Source organism: Melanaphis sacchari, unplaced genomic scaffold, assembly GCF_002803265.2.
Source record: "Melanaphis sacchari strain LSU unplaced genomic scaffold, SCAv2.0 Contig13_pilon_pilon, whole genome shotgun sequence".
Taxonomy (NCBI): Eukaryota; Metazoa; Arthropoda; class Insecta; order Hemiptera; family Aphididae; genus Melanaphis; species Melanaphis sacchari.
In genome coordinates, this window is record NW_020270588.1 from 1,411,640 (window position 1) to 1,437,325 (window position 25,686).

The 25,686-nt window shown below is 26.1% G+C and overlaps 2 protein-coding genes across 13 annotated transcripts in view; one reads left to right on the forward strand and one right to left on the reverse strand.

The window, feature by feature from the left end:
- LOC112591593 (histone deacetylase 4) overlaps positions 1–12,746 on the forward strand; it is a 53,600-nt gene extending 40,854 nt beyond the window's left edge. For 6 of the 11 annotated variants that reach the window (XM_025335440.1, XM_025335439.1, XM_025335438.1 and 3 more), the window contains 19 exons: positions 99–175; positions 250–383; positions 1,420–1,533; positions 1,629–1,741; positions 1,808–1,939; positions 8,933–9,056; positions 9,200–9,483; positions 9,557–9,652; positions 9,715–9,835; positions 9,902–10,076; positions 10,142–10,371; positions 10,440–10,622; positions 10,698–10,861; positions 10,931–11,050; positions 11,110–11,232; positions 11,291–11,431; positions 11,503–11,673; positions 11,738–11,868; positions 12,010–12,290. In XM_025335440.1, coding sequence (XP_025191225.1) covers positions 99–175; positions 250–383; positions 1,420–1,533; positions 1,629–1,741; positions 1,808–1,939; positions 8,933–9,056; positions 9,200–9,483; positions 9,557–9,652; positions 9,715–9,835; positions 9,902–10,076; positions 10,142–10,371; positions 10,440–10,622; positions 10,698–10,861; positions 10,931–11,050; positions 11,110–11,232; positions 11,291–11,431; positions 11,503–11,673; positions 11,738–11,868; positions 12,010–12,064 — 2,688 coding nt within the window. In that variant the 3' untranslated portion in view covers positions 12,065–12,290. Of the gene's footprint in view, positions 1–98; positions 176–249; positions 384–1,419; positions 1,534–1,628; positions 1,742–1,807; positions 1,940–8,932; positions 9,057–9,199; positions 9,484–9,556; positions 9,653–9,714; positions 9,836–9,901; positions 10,077–10,141; positions 10,372–10,439; positions 10,623–10,697; positions 10,862–10,930; positions 11,051–11,109; positions 11,233–11,290; positions 11,432–11,502; positions 11,674–11,737; positions 11,869–12,009; positions 12,291–12,636 lie in introns of those variants that run through there. The other 5 variants (XM_025335442.1, XM_025335449.1, XM_025335441.1 and 2 more) reach the window with 4 other exon arrangements.
- A 3,289-nt stretch (positions 12,747–16,035) lies between these two features.
- On the reverse strand, positions 16,036–21,347 carry LOC112591591 (sialidase-like). 2 transcript variants are annotated; one of them, XM_025335435.1, is made up of 5 exons: positions 21,111–21,347; positions 19,312–19,948; positions 18,493–19,232; positions 18,409–18,456; positions 16,036–16,441 (listed from the first exon to the last, which is right to left on the reverse strand). In XM_025335435.1, exons 3-5 carry the CDS (start codon positions 19,110–19,112, stop codon positions 16,123–16,125), a joined length of 987 nt encoding a protein of 328 aa, XP_025191220.1. In that variant the 5' UTR covers positions 19,113–19,232; positions 19,312–19,948; positions 21,111–21,347; the 3' UTR covers positions 16,036–16,122. The 2 variants fall into 2 exon arrangements, with proteins under 2 accessions (XP_025191220.1, XP_025191219.1); XM_025335434.1 differs by having other exon boundaries at positions 18,409–19,232; positions 21,111–21,346.
- Positions 21,348–25,686: the final 4,339 nt, after the last annotated feature.

The following is a 25,686-nucleotide window of genomic DNA, read 5'->3' on the forward strand; positions in this document are numbered from 1 at the left end:
AATTAAATACGAAGAGCTATTGTTACGATTTTCACAATCAATATCTTAAATTTTCTATTCCAGTTTTTTTTATTTAGTATATCCTTAAAATTATCTAGGGATTTCTGCTGAGTAAAAAACATCGAGAAGCAGCGTCAAGCAGTTGTATACAATCCCAACAATCATACCATAGTTGGTTAGTTTTTTAATAATAAATTGTTTTAAATATACCAATGTATAGGTATTTAAAGTTTTCATATTATTTTATAGGGGCGTCTTACAATCTCAGCAGTCGGAACCAAACGTAATGCCTAGTAGCTTAAGTCCATCATCTAGTGGGTCAAATATTACACCATATAGATTTGTTGGACGGCACGAAGAAGATTTTCCTCTAAGAAAAACAGGTATTTATATTTAATCTAATAAAATGTAGTTTTTTTAACATCTTTCATTGTTTTAATAATTTCTAAAAATATAATGCGCTAAATACCTAGAAACTTCTATTTTATGTTTGTTTATTTTTTATCAGTCTAATATATTTATAAATTTATGATAATGCAAAATCATATAACAAATACAAATAATACTTAAAAATTTAACTATAAACAAAAATTCCATTTAAACCAAAAAATTGAAATATTCCTATTTATTTATTTAAAAAAAATTTGGATGTCTAGATTGTGTGACTTATTATTTGTTTAACTGAAAAATACGATTAATTTAACTATATTTGTAAAATAATCTTACAATCTATAACTATTGATTGTCAATTACATTTTCTAGTGTTATGGAAATTATAATTTTGTTCGTAGAATACTAGCTATTTACTAATCCAACAATATTACTGATAAAAATAATCAAATGTAAGCTGGACAGTAATGTAATTAAATTTATTTAACATTAAACTTTTTGTTTTGATTATTTTAATTCTCTTTTAAATTTGTTAAACTATTTAAAAAAAAATTTAAATGTCCGCCTTTTAAGGGATTTGATACAATACATTTTCTGACTTAATTATGATTTTATAATTATAATATCAAAAATAAATAAATAAGACTACGGAATTTAATAAAAAATATTGTATTATGTAATGTATTCGTACATTTGGTTTCCATTTATAACTTTAGTTCGAGTTGTCTTTCGTTTACAAAACAGTTTTCACAGACAATGAATGGAAGTGTAGTGTCATCTAAACATTTTTTTTAAATACAATGAGTTGTTTTTTAACTATATAAATAATCTGTAATATTAACCTATAATAATGACAACGTAAATAGATAATAACAAATTCGTTATGCCTTTTAATTACTTAAGTTTTTTTTTTTTTAATATAACGTTTGTTTTCTTTTCATCCACCATCCACTGACCACTTTCCTAACTTAAGCGTGTTTTTTTTTTTTTTTTGTTCCTTGTGTGTGTTGAAAATGTTATTGCATGCAGTGTCCGAACCGAATTTACTCAAAATCAGATTGAAACAGCGCATGTTCGACCGACGTAACAATCCAATTGCACGGCCCAAAGAAAGATCCGGCAGCAGAGTGTCTAAGCTCGCAAGTACCGTACCATTTTATTAATAAAATATTTTCCCTTTCAATAGTAAACTCTTAATATCCCCTCATAAATTTCACATTCCTATTTTTATTTTTCAGTAGAGACGTCTCCTTCAGGCAGCACTCCCGGTTCTGGACCTAATTCTCCTCCTATACTCATATCAAATTGTCGAAATTCACCTTCAACTGGAGCCACTACTCCAATAAAAGAAGTAAAATACAAATTTTTCATAAACATTAATTAATTATAATTTTACGTATTCGTTTTATTTTTTAAGGAAGGAGAAATTTCATTTAATCATATGTCTATTAATAAATCAGACCAAAGCAGTAGTGTTGCTGATATATCTGCATTATATACAAGTCCTTCGATGCCTAATATATCACTTGGTCGACCACCATCAAATTCGGTAATTAATATTTTACTACGATTAAATATTTATAATTATAATCTTATTATTATTGAGTTAACTCACGCCTGAAAAATAAAAATCAATTAGTTAGGCGTGAGTCTTAAAAGCACTATTGATTGTTTAACATATTTTAACTAACGTAATATATTACATATTTATTATGTTTTATATATTTTATATTTTTATACTATGTATTACAATGAGGTACACTTAGGTTAAGCCTGTCTTTTATAATAGAACATTTTTATTCAAAACATTTAAACATAATCTCCTAATAAGCAATAAACAATAATTTAACAATCAATTGCTTCTTATGATGTGTTGTCTCAATCTTACTAACGCTTAATATACCAATCTTTATAATTAGCAATTTTAATTTTATGTTATTAGCTTAAATATTTAGTTGAATTAAATTATTATCAAACTTAAAATATAGATCATCTGTGTTTTTTTGGTATTTTAAAATATTAAAACATAAAAATTCATGTTACTCGAACATAAAATATTGTAATAATAACTACCGATATAATTAAAGAATCCAAAATTATTTTCTTATCTTTAAACTTTAAGTATGATAATAGGTGAATTCAATTTAATTTTTAATCATACCACGCATAAGTTGCTAAACATATATATTATATATATTTGGGTTGCCATTCTTTTCGATTTTGCCGGTACACTACTGTTTCACTACACAGTTCTTATATTTTTCAACTCCTGACATGAATGTGGTGGATAAGCACCGATTTCTTAAAATTAGTCCCGAATTGTTGTCATACGTGAATAACTAAAAAAAAATTGTCGATAATTTCAGAGATAGCCAAAGACCGATAATTTAGTGTTTCATACCAACATAGTGTATACAATTTATAGAATTGACGATTATCATTCTTCAGTCTTATGATATACGTCAAAGTTCTATGTACTGTGAACTTGTTTTGTCTCTGCATTTAAATTAAATAACTTTGTGATTATTGTGTTGTAATTACAACAAAAAATAATTTTATTTTTATGCTATTACACCTAAAACTATTTTAAACATGGTTCCAAAACGATCTTTCCAAAGCTTCGCTGACAAATTCCAAAACGAATTTTCATTTATTAAAAAGGTAAAAATCAAAATTAATTTTGATGTAAAATGTTCTGTATATTTGAGTACATTTTCAATTAGTCACGGTGGAGAAACTGATATAACTTATCGCATGAAATCTAATAAACATAAAATAGCACAAAAGGCTGCAATATTAAATAATGTCGAACTAAAATAAAATACTATTGAAAACTCCGAAGAATCTGTTATTGGGGGGAGGAGTATTATAGTGTCCTGGCTTGTATTTTTTTATAAATGGCAACGTTAATATATATGTACTATAATATTATTAATATACTATAGGTATATAAACATTCTAAGTATTTAATTAAATAATCTATTGTTAATTTATAGATGATTTAATAATTGTAAAATTATATTATAGTAATAGTAAATTAAAAAAATTATTTGTAATCATATAACTCATATAACGAACCATTGTTTTGTCAACATCAGTTTTTGTTTTTGTGAGATTTTTTTCATTAGTTATAATAAGGAACTAATGTTTTTTATATAAATTAACCCTTAAATCCGAATGTCTTTAAAAACGGCACGCATTTTATTTACATTTAAAAATTAAACATTTATTATTATAAATCAAATCTTCGTAAAAGAAATATTTTCAAATATTTTATTAAATTCATTTCATTGCTTATAATTTTATGATTTTAGACAAAAATGTGTGCGTTATTGATATATATCAGTGTATGCGATATTAAACGATTTGATTTTGGAATGACGACCTTTTTTGAAAGTGTACGTTTATGATAACCTCCGCCAAATTCTATTTTCCTTTAATTGTAATTGATTAATTAATAATAAATAAAATTTAAATACAATGTTTTTGTATCAGTTTTTAAATATTAATCGAAGGCTTAATTGTAATATCATTATTTAGTAGGTAAGTAGGTACCCTATACCATTTACTAATTATATTGAAATTTGTAGGATTGTATAAAATATGTTACATATTTATAATATTTATTTTATAAAAATAAATACAAATTGTGCCGTTTTTGTAGGAAATTGAACTATTTTAAACAAACCAAGTTTAATTCTAAGGTACTTTCCTCGCTATTAGTCACCTTGGGTAGATTTATATAGTTCCTAAACATTTATACAGTTTTAAAATTTAAGTATAAAATATAGTATAGTATAAGATCTTATTTTATTGAACATTCTTAGGCATAATTATTTAAACTATTTTAGAATTTAACCTATAAAAAACTTGTTTTAAGTTGCATCAGACTTGTTTTTTAATACCTTGTCTGTGATAGTTTTGACGATTATTTTTATAATTATTTTTTTTTAACATTTGGAAGTCATGAATATATTTTTTTTTATGCTTGTTGCTAAAGCTTTCTCCATTATTTAAGTAATGCTTTGTTCATAAAATAAATAACATAATTCTGATAAAAATATTTATATTTCCTGTTCAGCTGGTATAAAACACTACTAAAGTATAGAAAATGCTTATCGTATACAGTAAGTCCTCGTTTACTGTCGTCTCATTTAGCGTTATTTCGCTATTGCGTCGTAGAAGTTTAAAGAGTCCTTGTGTTTCGTTTAACACTGCAGCGGTTTTAGTATAACGTCGTCTGTAGTACATGTGTTCATCAAATTTTTGTTATATGTATTTACTATTTATATATATGTATTGTATTAGTTGTTACAATAAGTAATTTAATTTCGTCGACCTTTTTCAGATAACACTGTTATCGTTTTGATTGACATACCTACGTAGTACTCGTACTATTTCAATTAATTTTGGATAATATTTGTAATCGTTATTCATTTTTTAAGGAATAAATTGTAAATACATACGTAAATATGATTATAAGTTTTCATTTATTTTTAGTTTTGTGTATAATTTAATACAAACAAATCGTGTAATTATAATTTGTACATTGTTGTTTATTAGAACCCATTATAATAAAGTGTATGTAAAAAGTATTTCGATTAACGTTTTTTCGGTAACTTCGTGTTTTCTAAGAACCTAATCTTGACGTTATACGAAGACTTACTGTGTACGGAATGTTTTTTTAACTTAAGACACTCGTCAAAATCGTCAATTTTTTACCTAGTTAAAATTAAAAAAAAAAAAATAAGTACATTTTTAATCATATATTTTTATTTTCATATTCCTAATTAAATTATTTTTCAAAGTATTTATTGTATATAAATTTAATTTTAAGCCAATAGTTAATTAATTATAACTTTATACTCCCAAATTAATAAAATTTGGTAGTGTTACAGTTCTAAACATTTTTATTTTCGTCTGTTAATTTTTTTCTGGTCTAGACTTGGCTATTTTTATATAATGCATTTATAATATTATATGTGTTATGTCTAAATGTATAATCGTAGAAGTTGTTAAAGCATAAATTATGACTTAACAATGTAAAAAAAACCGTTGACTAATAAATAGAATAAATAGATAGTTATATATATTTTTATTTTATGATTAAAAAAAAAACGTCATAATTTATAAATATCTTTTAATCTATTGTCGCTATTTCCGCTCTCCGAATATTTAAACAGCTAAGAGGATGTCAGCGTATTATTTGTTTTCTCTCTGACGCACATACAACATAATGATAAATTTACGTTCAGCAGTCTCAAATATTATGTTGTTAGCTTTAATAATAAAGTGAATTGATCTTTTATCAAACTTAAAGTACAAAACATTATCTTTATTTGTTCGTTAACAGTATTCGGATATTTCAACTTTTCTGTGATGGAATCAGTATTTTATAATATTGTTTTATTTTACGAACTCATAACTTCAAAAATTCTTTTAAGTAAAATTACATGTCATAAAATCGCTCAAAAATATTTTATTATATACATTTGATTTTAAGTGGTTGAAAAAAAAAGAATAATATGATTAAATTTATTTCACGTGTATTGACATCATTAGAACGAAAATACGACATGAAACCATTCATGTAAATATAATAAAAACATTTTTATCATTAGAATAGGTCATCATTTTTTAGTTTTGACACACTCAATCTCGATATCTTATTATTTACTCACCATAAATAAAACAATATTTAAATTTACCATACTAAAAACACACACGCATACACGACCAGGTCATTTATAGAGATAACATTTTTATACTCATATTCTAATATGATGTGTACAAGATGATTCATTTAAAAATATTTACACTCATTAATTCAAAGTGTTTTAACTCTATTGAAAACATTATTCTCACACAATTTGAAGTCATTGAAAAATAACAGATATTTTTAACTTCATATTTTGTATTAAAATATTTTTATAACTACATTGATACATAAAAATAAAATTTCGAATGAGTTATTATTAATTGCAAGTTTCTGCTTTAAACTAATTAACTACTCTTTCGGAATGCTATTTATGTGACGAAATACTCTATAAATATTCTGCAACGTAAAAAAAACATAAAATATTATACTTAACAATAATTTAAAAAAATATACTTTTTCAAAAAAGTTAAAACTTTTTGAAATAATGAGTGTAGATATTTAATTAAATCACCTTTCATATTCATGAGAGATGTGTTGGTAAATCGTTATTCAGTCAAAAAATGATTATTTATAACGTTTTACGATATTTAAGTGATCAAATTTTCAATTATATTCATATCTGCTAACAACTATTCTCAATGTAATTTAAATAAATCAAACCTAGATAAATAAATTATGTTTATATTAAAAATATGACTTAACATTACAACTGTTCAATGTTAAAATAACTTAACTGAAGTATAATATTTATACAACTTTATTTTTATTTATTAATCACAAATCTATATGTAAGTGAAAAATATTTTTCTCCACAGGTGAAGGGTTTCATTTGAAAAAATATTGATCAATGTGTTTTATATTGTATAATAACATAATTATTATACATTTATATTAAATACATACATAATATAGACAACATTTGGTGGTACTACCCCAAAAATTACACTAATTAATAAAATTAATTTATCATACATAGATAAACTAACTCAATCAGGATATATTCATACTCAATTGAGTCTTTTGATGAATAGTTTGTATTTTTTAACTAAATATAATTATTTTTCTTTGCCGTAACATGTGAATCATGTGATAATAAAATACAATACATTGATTATTATATTGTCTACTCTTTAATAAAACACTTGTTTTCCCGATTTTATGTTTCAATCTTTCACTTTATTACATCAAGTTTATTTGGTGTCTTTCAAAATTAATGGATCGGGTAAGTACATTGGTGTTACATAAAATATGTTTCACATGAATACAACATCAACCTGAAACAAATTTTAAAATTAAAACAATTACGTAATTGAACCCGTGAATTATTTATATGTTAAATATCACTAAATATCAAAAAAAAATATCTTTTAATTCAAAATAATTATTTATTTTAGTTTTTATATTGTTTATTTTTAATTGAGTTTTAAATTCTTACAGTTAATAAATTATAAATTCAATTTGCATAACCATTCTAAAATCTTTGTTTTAAAATGCCATGTGATTTTTATTTATTTATTTAATTTGTTGGCTTAAAATCATTGTGTTGAAGAGCTTTTCAATAGTTTCAAATAATATTATTTGTTAATTAAAATACTTATCACAGTAATAGCAAAAACTTCTAAGGAGGTGTAAATTATTTTAAATTTTATTAAAGTTTTTGTCAATTTAGAGAAGAGGTTGGCAACCTTTTTGGTGTCAAGGGCCAAAAAGTTATAAAAAAAATTTTACAGGCCATACACATTATTTTATTTACATTTTACAGTTTATATCATAAACAAAGTTTAATTACATTTTTTCAGGTTTCATCACTGTTTGGTGCCTATATTAATTTAACGTGATATATATTAACAAAGTTAAATTATCAACTAATATAATGTGATATTCCATATTTTTATACCGTTTATAAATTGTAATCGCGGGCCACATAAAATTGCTACACCAGCCACAGGTTGCCAACCTCTGATTTATAGGATACTACAAATAACTAAAATAATTTAATTGTACATTTATTTTAAGTTATTATAAAAAAAAAAAATTATGGTCAAAAATCTAAAATTCATTTTTAAATTATTCATCTGTATTTTAACCTATTTTCTAGTCTAAGTATATGCATATGAAATCATGAAAGAAATATTATCTAATATGTATTATATGTTAAGGTGGGTTGGACTATATCAGAATAAATACAATGAAATATTTTAATATCTTTTATATTAATTTTATTTAAAATTGCATGTATAAGACTTATAGACTGAAGTTGGCATTTAAAAAATGTCTAAGTGTATTTATAACCTGTTGATTAATTTGTATGTAAGATATAACAATACGTTCTGAAGAGGTTAGGTTAGGCTGCGTTCTCACAAGTTAATAATATACTTAATATTAAAAATATAGGTCTATATTTAAAATAATTTATCATAGTTTATACTCTATAGGCTTATACAGTACATTCCAGTACTCTAATCTTCATAAATATTTTATTCAGGCATTTTTTTAAACAAATATTATGTGATGTCAAAATTGATTCTCAATATTATTAAAATCATTTTGTAAGAATATTTTCATTAATTAAAAAAAAAATCTGATTTTTAAAAAAAATGTTTTATTTTGTTTTAAGTACTTAAATAAGGTCTTTAATAGAATGTTTGCATAAAAAATTGATTTATTTAATGGACCAATTATGGGCTATTTAATTATGTTTAAGAGACCATTAACTCATTATTAAATGTTTGGTAATAATTTTGTTAGTAACCTTGCTTTACTGCAGTTCTTTAAAATTATAAAACTAATCTATTTAATGAATAAAATATATTATGTATAAATATATTTTGTGTTACAGATTTAAGTATTTCTAATTTTTAATTTTAATTTGATATATTTTAGGATGGATCAAAATTATCATCTGTTTCGGAAGCTGAAGTCCGTGCCGCATTTACTGCTAGATTAGGTGCACCACTCACTGGTCAAATGTTATCAAGTACATTGCCATATTATCCTACGCTTCCAAGTAATTATTAATTTATTATATAATAATATTTTAAACTTAAAATTAAAAAAAAATATCGAGTACCTAAATAACATTTTATTAAATTTATTGAGTATTTAAATATATTTTATAGTGCATATTTAAAATTCATATTGATTATATAGTACTGGATACATCTCAAAGTTGCATTCAAAAACAAATGCGAAGTCTTGAATCCAGACAAACTACTACTACTCCAACATTTCATCCTGCACCCATTACTGACACTCAAGTGGCACATGCTAGATTGAATAAAGCTGGACACAGACCATTAGGTCGTACGCAATCAGCCCCATTACCTCTAGGGCATCCAATGCTGAACAGTACTGTACCAGGTCAACAACTAAGTGTTCATTATGAAAATTACGAATTACCACTTCAACAACTTAACACACATTATTTAAAACAAGTACATTTTTTTTAAATTTTAAAGAAAATATTTTTATTTTATTTTTTATTATTAAAATTGTAATTTTTTTTAGCAAATCCGTCATACTGTTTTGACTCGAGCTGGAAGTCGAGCACATTTGGCTAATAACAGTAGTTTAATAAATGAAGACCAAGATGATGACGCAAAGGTTTGTAAACATAATGTACAAAGTTAACTATATAGTTTAACATAATATATTTATAAATGTAGGTGATTGATTTGACTGGTGGTCCAAGAACATCAACAGATAATGGTTTAAAAAATAAAAGTCAGACATTTTTACAACAACAACGTGATCTAATGATGCGACAAACATCTCAATCCAATGATAGTATGTTAATTCAATTATGATAATATATTTATGTATTTTCAACTTAACATTTTGTTTTATTTACAGTTTCACTTTTTGCAAATCGGAATACACATGCTACTCTTCCTTTAAGTAGAACATATTCCAGTCCTTTAGATGCAACTATAAGTACGGGAGGCATTAACTCTGACACATCTACATCATCATCATCACCATATCTTTCATCTACTAGTCTTAATTCTTCTGGTGCTAAAATATCAGGGTGAGTGCCTTCAAATTAATACATTTTTATTTCTATATTGAATATTAATTTGTAATTAATTCTAGAAGTCCACACCGGCCTACTACTGGATTAGCATTTGATAGTTTAATGTTGAAACATGCTTGTAAATGTGGCAACAATGCTATACATCCAGAACATAGTGGACGGCTTCAAAGTGTCTGGGCTCGATTAATAGAAACAGGATTAGCTAGACGGTGTTATAAATTGAGACCTCGCAAAGCTACAATCGAAGAATTACAAACATGCCATACTGAACCGCACACTCTTTTATTTGGTTAATTTTGCTAAACATTTTTTATTGAACTAATTTTATTTATATTATTATTTATATTGTCTAATTAGGTACAAACCTTGCAAGTCGTCAAAAAATGGATAGTTCTAAATTAGCTGAATTGCCTGTGAAAGCATTGGTACGATTGCCTTGTGGTGGATTAGGTGTAGATTCTGACACTACATGGAATGAATTGCATACAGCTCCAGCTGCTCGGATGGCTGTTGGTTGTGTTGTTGATTTGGCTTTTAAAGGTAGTACACATTTTTATAGGAAAACATTCTTTTATTTTTTGTTATTGAAAATCTGTTTTACAATTTTGTAAATAGCTGCTCTGGGTGATGTAAAAAATGGTTTTGCTATTGTTCGTCCACCTGGTCATCATGCTGAAGCTAATCAAGCTATGGGATTTTGTTTTTTTAATTCAATTGCTGTTGCTTGTCGTCTGTTACAACAGAGACAAGCTGTACGGCGTATACTTATTGTTGATTGGGTACGTTTCATATATTTATTTATTGAACAAATATATTTCATACTTTTTTTCTGTATTACATTGTTATAGGATGTTCACCATGGTAACGGTACTCAACAAATTTTCTATAACGATAGAAGTGTTTTATATCTATCCATTCATCGGCATGACGAAGGTAACTTCTTCCCAGGAACTGGTGCACCTGGTGAGGTAGGTACTTAAAAAAAATATGTTTTGTAAATTTTCTATCTACATTCTATATATTTTAGTGTGGCGCTGGCAGTGGTCTAGGATACAATGTGAATATAGCATGGAGTGGTGGACTACAACCTCCACTTGGTGATGCTGAATACTTAGCAGCTTTTCGGACAGTTGTTATGCCTATTGCTCGAGTAAATTACTTCTTCTGATCTTAAACTATATTGATTATATCATTATTTTACTTTTTAGGATTATGCTCCAGAAATTATATTGGTATCAGCAGGTTTTGATGCAGCTTCAGGTCATCCAGCTCCATTGGGTGGATATAATGTAACACCTGCTTGTTTTGCTTACATGACACAACAGCTCATGCAAATTGCAGATGGGAAGGTATGTTTTTATTTATTAATTGTCCTTTAAATTAATTAGTCAATATTTTTAATTAATAACATTTTGCGTAGGTAATTTTATCATTAGAAGGAGGATATGATCTAACAGCCATATGTGACAGTGCAGAAGAATGTGTACGGGCACTACTTGAAGATGAAGTAACACCAATTGTGCAATCTGAGCTTCATCGCACCCCATGTCAAAATGCTATAAAAACATTACAAAAAACCATCGCAATTCAGGTTGTTTAAATAAATCTTATTAGAATTAATATCGGTCCTTTTATTGATATAATTTATTTAACAGTTGCCCCACTGGCCTATATTAAAGAAATTAGCACATACAGTATCATGCAGTGCTGTAGAAGCTACCTTATGTGAAGAAAATGAAACAGTTAGTGCTATGGCTTCGTTGTCAATGACCAGACACAGAATACAGTAAGCAGTTTACTTTAATTTAGTATCTGTGTAGATAGGGAGGGGGTGAGCATTCATTAAAAACATAGTCTGATACTTGGATAGTTATTAAAAGAACTGAAAGCCGTTAATTAATACATATTGTTAATTAATTTGTTTTAGAAGTTCTGATCCTAGTGAAGAACCAATGGAAGAAGACTGCGAGGATGATAAATAGATATGTTTATGTAATAAATTTTAAGCTAATTAATTACGCTTTTTATTATACAATATTGTTTCATTGCTAAATTTCACAGTGTGCATAATCCAATAATTTAAAAACTAAAAAAAGTAGTCCCTTATTCTGTGACTATGAAAGTTGTATTGTGTATGTTACATTATAATTAGAAGTATACGAGTTTAATTACTATTTAGATTCTTGAATAGTTGACGCAATTATTTGATTATCTGATGAACAATTTTTTTTTTTTAATATTTTCATTTTCCCTTCCCTTTATGTATATTTATAATATATTTATTTATTTAAATAAAACATTCCAAATAATAATTCTTAACACATAAAATTATTCCAAAAATTATGTTACCTGCGTCATAACGTAAAGTAAAATATTGTGTAAAATATATATATTTTTAGTTTGTTATTGTTTTAAATATCTATATTAATCTTATTTTATTTTATTATTTAAACACAAATTGATATATATATATATATATATATATATAAATATGTATATTAAGTGTTGTGATAACTGGTAATTGTTAATTTTTTTTTTTTTTTTGTTTGGACAGTTTTTAATTCTGGATACAGATTTGAACATAACTAATGTTTTGCCCTTTCTATTTATGTAAATATCAAATATTAATGAATATTGTGTTGAAGTTATATGTTTACTAGTCGTTTATATTATATATTCATATGATTATAATTATTGTTTATCAACTTATCATCATTATCATTATTATTTTATTATTATTACTTTTGTTATAATTTTATTATTTAGTCTATTTTATAAACAAAATTGGCTTGAGACATTACAGCGTTTAAAATTAAAGTTTTTGTTGATATTACAGAATATTTATGGAAATTAATGTTTTAGTATTTGTTACACACATATATATGTATAAATAATGTTTCTGTAAATGCCTTTCTCGTGGCCTGTTAAAAATAGTATTATGATAGTTTGAGAACCTTGTTTAAATATTTAATGCATAATTCTTATAGATGTGTAAGTAAATTATAAGGATAAAAATTTAAAATTGATGTGATAATATTTTGTTTTTATTTTAAACTTAAAATAGATTAAATATACCTAAATGGGCAACAAAGTATATTAGATAACTCTCTGTTCCTTGTATTGTTTATTGTATTAATAATGAATATAGTATTGTTCGTATTTTTCTATAAAAAAATAAATAAATAAATTAAATTTGTTTGATTTGTATTCAAATTTGCTGTTTAGTCTTCATTGTATAAAGCAAGTGTTGCCGATTTAGGTTTAATTAATCCATAATATACATTATTATTATTATAGTGCGAGTGCAAGATGAAAATTAGTTTTAAAATCAAAAAAATATTCATATAATTTATAATTTTTTACATTATGATTAAAAGTATATTATGTCAATTATTAAATGCTTTATTTTATTAATACTAAATATTGGTGCATACTTTAAAAATAATTTTCTCATTTAGCAGATCACCTTGCATTTTCTACAGTTGTGTGTAGTAGTTATTATTTGTTTTAATATTATGAATACAGTGCTTATTTTAATTGTTAACTTTTGTTGTATTCTTTTCTTTTGTTACTGTTTAAGATAAAATGGTATTGCATTATGTTAAATTCATATTTGTCCAACTGAAGTAAATGTTTTTTTTCTAATGTAATAGTAATCTTGACTTTTTATGTTTTTAATATGAATATTCTTCGTGAAATGGATTATATTACTATTAGTTAAAATTGAATTTGTATTAAAATGTAATTTTAGATCTTTAACAAATAACATGTATTAATTACATTTTTTCCCAAGTACTCGGTCAAATAAATTGTGTTACAATGTGTACATGAATTATTTTAATAAATTAACCTGAAATCTGAACATTTTATTGATAAATCAAACTTTTAATTTTTTTTTTTAAATGTATAAAAAAGGTTGGTTATATAGAATAGGTTTTAATTAATCTACCCAAAACCATTTTGTTTTGAATACAATTTAATATTAATTTTTATCAATAATTAATTAGATCATTATCATCATCCAAGGAATATTACAAAACTTAAAAAAATAAGACACTTTTTTATATTTATATCCATAGATAATAGTCAGTTACTATTAAAAAATAATTTATTTTATGCTTTTGAATTTATTCTGAATGCTTGAGTAGGAGCAGATTGAAAGGTTTATTTTTCAGTATTTAATAGTGCTCGTTTTTTCATGTGTACACGCTTTCACGTATTCACATGAAATAAAAGTTTGATTTATAAAACCTGTTGCTTAAAATTGTCCGTGAATTTATAATATTATTCACGTGAATCCATGAATTTGTGTATTCACGTATTTTACTGAGTTCTCTTCTTTTATTTGTAAAACAAAGATGATCTTACTCATATCATAAATATAGATTAAATTACTTTAATAATAATAAATAACAAAGTATAAATATTAACTAGAATAAGTATGCTCATCAAATAATAATAATAATAATTAATGTTTTACTTTAGAAAAACCTAACATATAGAGTAACTTAGACAATTTTATATGAATTGACAATATATAAATAATAACATAATAATAAATTATTATACTTTTCTTTTACCCATTTTTTTGGAAAAACTTATATACTTGAGTTCGCTTCGCTTAATATGGCTGCACGCAAAGCCAACGGTTGGCTGTTGTAACTATCATAAAGTATAGAATTGAAACTCTACACATAATATATAATCTTTCGCCAAAAATATTGTGGTATAACATAATAAAGTCTGATAAAATTTCATTAAAACTTTAAAAATAATAAAGTTAATTGCTAAATCATAAATAAATCTAAAAAAAATATGACAAAATGAAGATAATCAGCGTTTAAAACAGGTTTTTGTAATGTAATATAATGTGACAACCTTCTAGAAATCATTAGTTGACAATTATTTCTTTTTCTAAAATTTATATTTATTTATTATGATGGAAATAATAAATAATATAAATTTTCATACTAGTTAAAATTATTCACATGATTAACAAATTCACGTATATGAATTATCATGTTTTATTTTGTTACATTCATATTGTATACACGATATCCGTGTACACGTATGTTTGTATTCATGTAAAATACGATAGACTCTAGTATTTAACAATAATAAACTATTGAGTACCTAATAAGTAATATTGTTAAATGTTTAGTGTTTCTCTGCCCACATGGCCACTTATTGAGCTGATCCTGAATGATATTACAGTAAACTAACATTAACACGCAAGCTCCATCCAGTTCCATGTACTAGTAGAGTATCAATACGATGTTAATTAATAACTATGTAATATATGAATGAATAAATAAAAACACTACAAACTCAAAAATAATTTTAACACTATTTTTTTTTTATTAATTACCAATAGGATCGCAAATTATTAAAAATGAAGACTTACAAACAAAAAAATTAAAAAATCTAAAAGCTTTTAAAGTTATGTATTAAATTTTATAAAATAAACAAGAAAACATTTATCATAAAATGAGAAACAATTAAGGGAAAAGTAATACACAAAATCAAACGTAATATATTAAAATGATATTAAATTATAAAAATTAAAAATAACTGTATAATTAAATAGATTAAATTTAAAAAGTTAAATAAAATAAGCAATATTTTATTTTTATTTATTCTTCAATGTAAATAAAAAATATTGTACTGATTCAAATCCTTTTTTTAAACACTGCAATATTTGTTAACACAATAAACTCAACAAAAATTTTCATGTTATGTTAATGATTAAGTATTGAGTGTGATTACAATTCACCAAAGATTATTAACTCATATGAAATTAAAAAAATCATAAAATAGGAAATTTCATAAAAAAAAATATATATATATATACTTAGAAAAAAAAAATAAATAAAAATAACATATAAATCATAAAAATATTAAAATATGAAGAAGTTGAAATTCTGTAATAAAAAAACAATTTCTTGTTTTTTCTTTTAATTTTGTAATTTTATATTTTGTACTTATCAGAAAGGTGTTTTATTAGTGTTATTTGTTCATTTGTAAGAGTTACAAATGAATTTCATTTTTTTTCGGGTGGAATGTAAATGAGGCGGTCTTCAAAAAACTTAATAGCTATTTGAGGACATCTATTATAAATCTCGGTTGATTCCAACAGATCAGCTTCTCCATCAACTGAATTTTTCCATGCAATCAAAAACATCAGTTTGCCATCCTTTTCAGTCGCTCCAACAATGTGATCTGGTTCAAGTCCACGATCAAAACCAAACACTCCAGGGCGTTGAGGAATTAAAAAACGTTCTTCAACTTGTTCCTCATAAAAATATGGTTCATTTCCCAAATCAACAATTTCCTCTTTAATTGATACATCTTCATCATCACTAAAAAAAAAAAAATTATAATCAATTCATTTATATTTCTTTTATATTTTTATCTAATAAGCTGAGAGCAAAACTAAACTTTTCAATTATAAAAAATGGGACTAAGTACTTAAAAATTATCATAAAAAATACAAATTTAGTTTTTTTTTAATTGTATTTTCTATAGGGGACCCAATTTAAGGACTGTTTTTTTTCTATAAATTCTTAAATGTTAACTAAATAAATAATATTATAAATTAAGTATTTTCAGGTGAGTTTTGAGTTAAAAAAACTTTATAAAAACATACATTTAAGAAAAAAAATACCTGCATTTAGGGTGTTTGATTGAGACACTAGTTACTCAAACAAATAATAATGTTAACTTTATATTTACAATATTAATTTTATATGAATACAAATTAATTAAATTATTTATTTAAACCCAATATGCATAAATATAATATAGTATTAAGTTATTTGGTCAATATCTGTATATAAACGTATAATAATAATTGTCAACTAACAATTAATATCTATAAACCTTGGTCAGCCCTGACTCTAATCTAATGATAGCCGTTTAATCAAACTAAAAGATAAAAATAATTTATTAGTGAAATCAAGCAATGATGTATCATGTATAATATATGTAAGGTTATTGAAAAAAGTTATAAATGAAACAATTTGAAATACCTATATGTTTTTTAAAAATTTCACGAATAAGAATTATTTAAAAACAAAAAGAGATGCATATAACTCTGTATTTAGTGGGATGGATAATCATGTCAGTGGCCAATTATTGTTCACTAATCATAGGTATTAATTGTTAACAAATTATAAATTCTTTTGTACACTTTCAATTAAAAAGCATTATTAATAGCAATAACATATTAATACTACTATATATACATTTAACAATATAAATTAAGTTAAATCATAACTAGAAAATGATAATCCTAGCATTCATAAAAATATAGATCATTTTGTAATATTGATATGTAATAATTTTAACTTCCTTTGATATACAGCAATTATGACCTATACGAGAAATTAATAAAAAAATTGTCGTACATTATTTTTCTTACAAATTACATAATATATTATTGATAACAAAATAATTTTTGTAATTTATTCTTAAGCATGCGATGCATGCCTGGAGAATTCGCCACTGATTAAAACCAATATTCGTCGTCTGCTATGTATATAGCAAAATATTGTTTCCACGTTCGCAGTGACTACTAATAACAAAAATGTGTACTAAAATATGGCTGAATAGTGGATATAATAGGTGTTACAGAGCATTAATTAGTGTTCAACATTAATTACTATTATACGCACGTCGATAGTGCATTTTTTTTATATTACACCGATGTGATAAATACATTGTACCTACTGAAAATATCAATACATCAGTAAAAAATAAAACATGACTTGTGTAAAAGTTATACACAACGCCATTACGTTTAGTACTATTTAGGGAAAACAAATAAGTCTACTAAATATATATCATAATAATACCTATAAAATTATAACCATTATTACATCGATCAATACTCAATTTAAGGCTGAGTCAAACAGAACGCGTTATAAAACGTCGCGTGATTTTGTAATTTCGTACCTACGTCGCATTTTAACACCGCTGACAAGCCATGATTGACAAGCGATAAGATTTGTAATTAAATACAACGCGACGATAATACCGCGACGTTGATAACGCGTTCCGTTCGACAATCTTTATGCAAACTACGATACAAGTAATAAACTACGACGGTGATACTACACTCTTTTAGCTATTATCTCGACTAATTCCAAACGCCGGGGAATCAGTATCAATAATAATCAGATATCAGTATACTTTGCTCACACATCGATGTTCCCGCGCACATGTCGATGTAACTTAAAATAATATCTATCTAACAATAATAAACACGAACGATACAGTAGGCGCCAAAAATGATTGTAATTACCACATTAACATTATATTGTATTACCTATCGTTTTGATCGGCTGCAACGGCTTTATCGTTTTTATCGTCGGATGTTGACGGTTTGCAATCGGCATCATCGTTGCCGGATGTTGACGGTTTGCAATCGGCATCATCGTTGTCGGATGTTGTCGGTTTGCGATCGGCATCATCGTTGTCGGATGTTGTCGGTTTGCGATCGGCATCATCGTTGTCAGGTGTTGTCGGTTTGCGATCGGCATCTTCGTTGTCGGGTGTTGTCGGTTTGCGATCGGCATCGTCGTTGTCGGTTGTTGTCGGTTTGCGATCGGCATCATCGTTGTCGGGTGTTGTCGGTTTGCGATCGGCATCGACTTCCATATTGGGTATCGTCGACTTGACTTTTTTCGCCGGGAAATCTGGTTCCGTTATTAAGTGCCGTTTTTCAGGCGTGGGCGATATTTTTTCTTGCTTTATTGTTGCCATACCGTCGCCTTCAAAAGACGATAAAGATTCCGTGTCTCTGTCTCTGTCTCCGTCATAGCCATGGATGATTTCGAAGGTGACATCCGATGCTATGCTTGGGGTTTCGTCATCCGGCAACGGTGGGCAATAGATTACATCGTCGTCGTCGGGCAACTGCGTAGGGCAGGCGGCGTCATTGGGCGTCTCCATAGGGCAAGTAGTGGAGTCGTCGTGAAGAGATTGAGCGGGAACGTTCTCTGGGACAACGGTTTTCGGATCAACAGACATAGTGGCGTTTCTATGAAGCGTAATAATGCGTACCGCGTGTCACGGTTTTTTTTTTTTTCACGAAAGGCGGTTGGGCAGACGGCGATGTCTCCAAAACAAGACAGTTGTCGTTCAACTAGGCTGTTAACAACAATAAATTTTAATAATATTGTTGTTAAAACAAAAAAAAAAAAAAAAATGTTATTGCAAAAATTATTACCGTTTGGTGAGCGATGGTGGTGTGCGGAGTCGGACGAGACAAACGAGAAGCTGGTGACGGACGTCCGGCAGGTACAGTCGCTGCGCATGAAATAAACGGGCTGACTCGAGTAGTGGTGTGTATAGTGACGGACGACTGTGGTGCTGTGGTGAGCGTCGGGACCACGAGCGTTGGGGACGAGGAGAGTGGAAACGAAAGAACAGAACAATACAGATAAAGGAATAATTCTGAGAATCGGTCGGCAGGGTAGATAAATTAGGTAAACAACATTACGGAATAAAATAATTTTAGGTAACTGAATCGTGGGATTCTCCAACACGAAACATTTGTCGCCGAATGGATAATAATATTGTGTTTGCCGGTGGGTGAGTGGGTGAGTGGAGTAGCCGGTTTACAGTGTGTTTTGGGTTGACGAAACGTACACCGACTATGGTGCAGCTGCTGTCGCTCTTATTGTTTGTGGCTATTCGCATGGTCGTTCTGTCGGCGGGGTGGTAATATAAAACGTTTGGAAACGTCAAACGAATAAAGAGGAAACGAGAACTTTAGTGTGCGTTACAGGAGTGTCCAAATTGCATTTTGACCGGACTGTCGATAAATTTCCGCGAACTAATAAGTAATAATCCGCAAACGGCATCTAATAATCATAAAAAAAAAAATAATGAACTATTCAAAAATAAAATATGATAATGTATGAACAATTTTATCATATTGTTTTTTAAGTTGCTTATTATACATTAGGAGGTATTATTAAACAAAACTATGGTGCTTTTTTAAGTTAGAGGAAAACACACAACGTTTAAATTGTATTATTTTACACTTTTCTTAGTAACACGTTCCGTTAAAAATTTACACTTATTTATTATGTTCGGTGTACTACTATTTTCTATCAAATTGAAAATTATAAATATGTTTGTTAAATATTGAAATACCGTAGACTTTTGTGTGTATGGAGTTAATATTATACAAATTTTTACCTATAAAATAGTTTAAAATGTCACTCCATTGTATTTTAATAGCGAGATATGCTCGAAACTTATTAGTAGGGTTCAGATTTATGAAACCAGAATATGTACATATATATGTGCTAAAAAACTCAAAATATGTATTTTACTGATATGATTTATTTATTAATATTATATAATATAGCCATATGAGTTTCTAATGAAACAAATAATGTTTTAGATAATAAAATAACTAAAAAGAGTATTAAAAATTATAAAGTATTAATAAAAAAAGCTAAGAAAAAAAAAATGATAAATTATCTTGATTAGATACAGTTATAATGATATAATATAACGTATTAATTACGATTTGTCTACTAATTCAACATACAACGGAAATTGCTTCACTTATGAGTTGTGTCGTACGCTTGGAAGCGATAATTTCAACGAATGTTTTTGATAAAACGTATTATTAATTAGGTAGGTATATAACAGTATAATATTGGAAAATTCCCATAATATCACGCTTATCTTTATTGATGTTCTGTACTTATCGTTAAATGTTTATTACCACAGTTAATAAAAATAATATAACATAATATAGTATTGAGTATTCGCCATGTGACTTTCAAATAATTACTATAATATACAAGATAATTCTTCTATCAAACACTCATTAATTAATATTTTTTTAAATATTATATAGTTATATAAGCTTTTTAAGATTTTTACTTTTTTTGAACGACATATACATTTTTAATTTTATGTTATGAAGCGGTGATTTTTTCGGAGTATTTCGATTCATTATGAATCGAAATACTCCGAAAAATATTCTACTCGCCAGATAACACGCACTAAATTTCCGTAGATTGTAGAACCGTGAACGGTGACACGAAGATTTAAAGCATCCATTCACGCCGAAGAGTGGTGGCTATACTGATTTGCCGATTGCCATACAACTCATACAAGATACAAACGTGTTGCTAAACTGATTTGCCATACGAGATACAAACGCACTGCCGTCTGCCACACTGATTTGCCATACGAGATACAAACGCACTGCCGTCTGCCGCACTGATTTGCCACACGAGATACAAACGCACTGCCGTCTGCCACACTGATTTGCCATACAAACGCATTATGTATATCCACCAATGGATTTCGTGCTCGTTTGTTTGGATAGGAGGGGTCTTGCTTTTTTCAAGTGAATACAAACATATATATATTATGTGTATTGTATACGCCCACGGATATCGTGAACAGATGAATATAACAAAATAAAACACGTATAATAAATATACCTGAATTAATAAATGCTAAAACACGCGAACATACGTATGGAAATCAAAATCACGTAAATACGAGAATTTTTTTAATCACGCGAACAATTTGAATTGGTTTAAAAATTTATACATATTAGGTATTTATAATTTTTACAAAAAGAAATAATTGTCAAATAATGATATCTAGAAGGTTGTCATATTATATTACACTACAAAAACCTGTTTTAAACACCAATTATTATATCTTCATTTTGTCGTATTTTATTTGGAGATTTATTTATAATTTAGTAATCCATTTTATTATCTTTTGATGAACTTTTATCGAGTAATTAATAATTTATGATTTTTATTCCGGTCATTAAAATCAGACAATTGTTACGTCACTTGAGCACCTAGACGCCATAGTAATGAAGTCGTCAATTTATTTTAAAAATTTTACAAAATATATGCATACTCATGTTTTGTAATATTGTAGAATTCGAGAGTTCATTTTAGAATTTTACGATGTCACATGATACAATAAGGTGTGTATATCTTTTGAATTAATCGATAAGGATTTGGTATTTTATATCTAAGTACAAATTTATATTCATCAGTAGAATTTACGCTTTCGTTTTCCTATCACATTATTTTCAAGTCAAGTTGTATATGTAGTATTTTTTTTTTTTTTATTTTTTAAATAATAAACTAATATTTATTTAAACATTTTTACTTTAATACTAAAATAAAATTTGTTCTCAAATAATAAGCATTCCTAATTCTGAAATATTGAATATTGTAATTTTTAAAGCTTTGTAAAAATTAATAAAATAAAAATAAATGTTATTTCTTACTACCTATACCTAATACCTCTACATAAAACGAAAAAGAATGATTTAATTATATTATTCTTGAATTAGTTATTTTAAAATCTATTTTATATTTCCATATAATTATTACGAGTACAATTAAATATAATGGCGTTGCTAATTATTATTCAATTATCAGAAGCCAATAACTATAGATAGGCATAAAATGTAAAAACATTAGTGTATTTCTACAAACACTTATAAGTTTTAACACAAAAAAAGAAATTTAACTTAACTTTGCTAGCTAAAAGTCTGAATGGCTTCTAAAGCTAAAAAAATATATATGTACTAAATTAACGCTACATTTTAATTATTCATAACCAGTATCAGGTAGGTACTTATAAACAAATATAATTATCACTATTTTATTGATCAAAATATTGTTCAGTTGTTAACTTGAAAAATTGTAATTTAGAATTTAAAAATTTTAAACGTTGTATTAAAAGATTTCATTTATTACCTAGTTAATATTTATATAGATTGGAAACAACAGAAATCAACAAATAAAAAACAGTTTGTATTTTTTTGGTTGCTCATAAATTTGACAATAAGGTTTTCCATTCTTATTTAAAGAACAGAGAAACTTTTTATCAAACTTGATAGTATAATTTTAAATGTTTTAGTTAATTCAATCATATTATGAGTATAAAATTACTATAACATATTTGTTGTGCACTAAAAAATATTGATACAAAATATAACAATTATTGAACTAAAAAAGATTTAAGATCATCAAAATATCTAATAAAATGTAAAATAGATATTTGTGCAGTATGTATTTATGATATAATTGTCTATAAGTTTGTATGAATAAAAGTTATTAAATATCAATAACATATCGCAGTCGTACAGATTTACAATTTTGTGATCGTAAATAGAGTTAATATAGAAAATAAAACCAAACTGAATGTAATATTAAAAATTATTGTATTTTTTTTTATTTATTATTATTTTTAAAGTTTTATGAGCATTAATCATCTAAACTTGTTAATTTACTACACAAATTATGACACGTGTAATATGAGCTACCTAAATATTAGTACTTAAAATATGCTATACTTCAACCCTCTAGTACATAATAGTATCATACAGGTAATATTACCAGTCACCAGTGCTGGCTATTAATTAAGGAGCAAATTATTGGCAACCTAATACACATATTGTTTCGGCGTCGAACGACTTTGTGTGTAGTAGTGTAAACGATTACTAGTGTGAGAGAATCACCTCTACTACTTTAGTACAGTTTTACAAAATTTTATCTAGATAATTATTCAAATAAATATGTATTCGAATAATTTCGGTTATTTTATTTGAGTAAACAAGTTTTTAATCGAATCATTTTTTTTTTTCATTATTATTATTTATTAGTTTAATGTTATTTGTTATTGTTGTAAATATTACGAAATATTATTCATATTGTTAAATTATTATTATAATTAAAATATGATAAAAAAAAAAACATAACTAATCCTTTATTTTCTTCTATTGATAGGTATATATTTGCTTTATTTATAATATTTTTGGATTTATTCCGAATAAAATACGATTTACAATCATGTAACTTAAAATATAATGCCAGTTATTGTTTTTAATATGTGTTTTTTTTTAAATTATCAACCATGTTTATTCAAATAAAATAACCGAAAATTATTCAAAAAAGTTTCTTTGAAATTTAGTCGAATAAAAAATTATTCAAATAATAATGTTTTAAAATTATTCGAATAATTGTAAAAAAATCATTTGAAAAATAATTTATTCGAATAAGATGTTATCTAAATAATCATATAGATAAAATTTCATTCGAATAACGCCCTACTACTCTTGTACCAATATATGTTTATTATAATTTATAACCATGACGCGCAGCGCCGGAAGTTCTAATTATAAATATCAAGTATACTCGGGAATCACAAAATAATAATTTTTATTTTGTTAATAATACAACAATATGATGATGAATGGCTATTGGTTTAATAATAAGCCGTGATTGGGTGGGAGGCTTAGCCCCCTTAAATTATTGAATATTTTTCAAAGTATTAAATAGGTATCAATTTTGCAACAACAATGCCAAAATATTGGAACTTGACAAAATATTTTTTTCTCCTGAAATGTCAATATAATAATTATTATTATTGTACTCATCATCGGCGACCGCAGCGACGGATTGGATTGCCGGAAAAACAAATTTATTAACAGTATCGTTTTACATTTGTTATAGTTATAAGTGTTATGATTTATGATCGTGATTCGTGATGAACACTTAAAACTTTTTTTTTGTTTAATATTGATTTTAATATAACTGAACCTTTAGATGAACTATTTTTCATGTATTTCACCAAATAAACTGCTTACATTCCTTGTGTTTAGTATACATATCATAACCTTTTAAAGCAACTTTTTCGTTATTTGCATTCGATTTTAATATTTCCATTTTTTATCACGGAGCATAATACGAATTACAAGTAACAACTAACAATAAATTACATGTATATTATATTACAATGATCAATCACAGACTAATAACGTAAAAACAGTAAAAATAGTAAACATATCAATATCTTCAATTTCATCGATCGATAAACGTTTAGTTATTTTATTTTATAATCGTTAGATATCGTTTATGTAGATAAGTAATGGTTTTTTCGTATTTACCCACAGTTAACTATTAGATAAAGTAAAAATATTATTTATATAATATTTATTTCATAATTGAACGTAATTGAATACCATCGTAACTTTATTTTTTATAAACTATTAGGCCTATAATGAGAAAAATTTGTAAGAAAGTAATAATTACTAATAACTTGAATAATTAGTCATAATAATTCATTTCAATTATGTTTTTATTTAATTTATTAACGGGAAATTTTTACCGGAGACGTTTTTTTTTCGTTCACTACCGATTGCTATCGCATTACTGCAATGGCAAAAATAGAAATTTCCGATAATCAGACTTTGACAAACATTATAAAGGAGTCTCCAAACTACTGTATTCTAAGGAACATTTTATAGGCAACTTTTTATACATTCGGCAATCAGCTTTGTTGTTTAAAGTCGTAAATGATCATTAGTAGTATTAGACCGCATATAAAATTATTTCACTCACCGCTCCTTACAACTAAGTACTCACCAGTCACCGCCCATAATTTTATTAAACGACGATTACGGTAGTCGCGTGGTATCTTTTTGGAATAAGTCCTGTTTATAATAAATAATAATAATATATTATGAATTTTTTTTTTTTTTTTGACACAATTTTCCGCATGAATATTATTTGTATAAGCAAATTAATAATTCTAT

Excerpts from the sequence above, each read along its gene's own strand:
- LOC112591591 (XM_025335434.1), bottom strand. The coding sequence starts at position 19,112 with ATGTCTGTTGATCCGAAAACCGTTGTCCCAGAGAACGTTCCCGCTCAA. Across the intron at positions 16,442-18,408 it reads GCAGCCGATCAAAACGATAG|TGATGATGAAGATGTATCAA; the intron begins GTAATACAATAT and ends TTTTTTTTTTAG.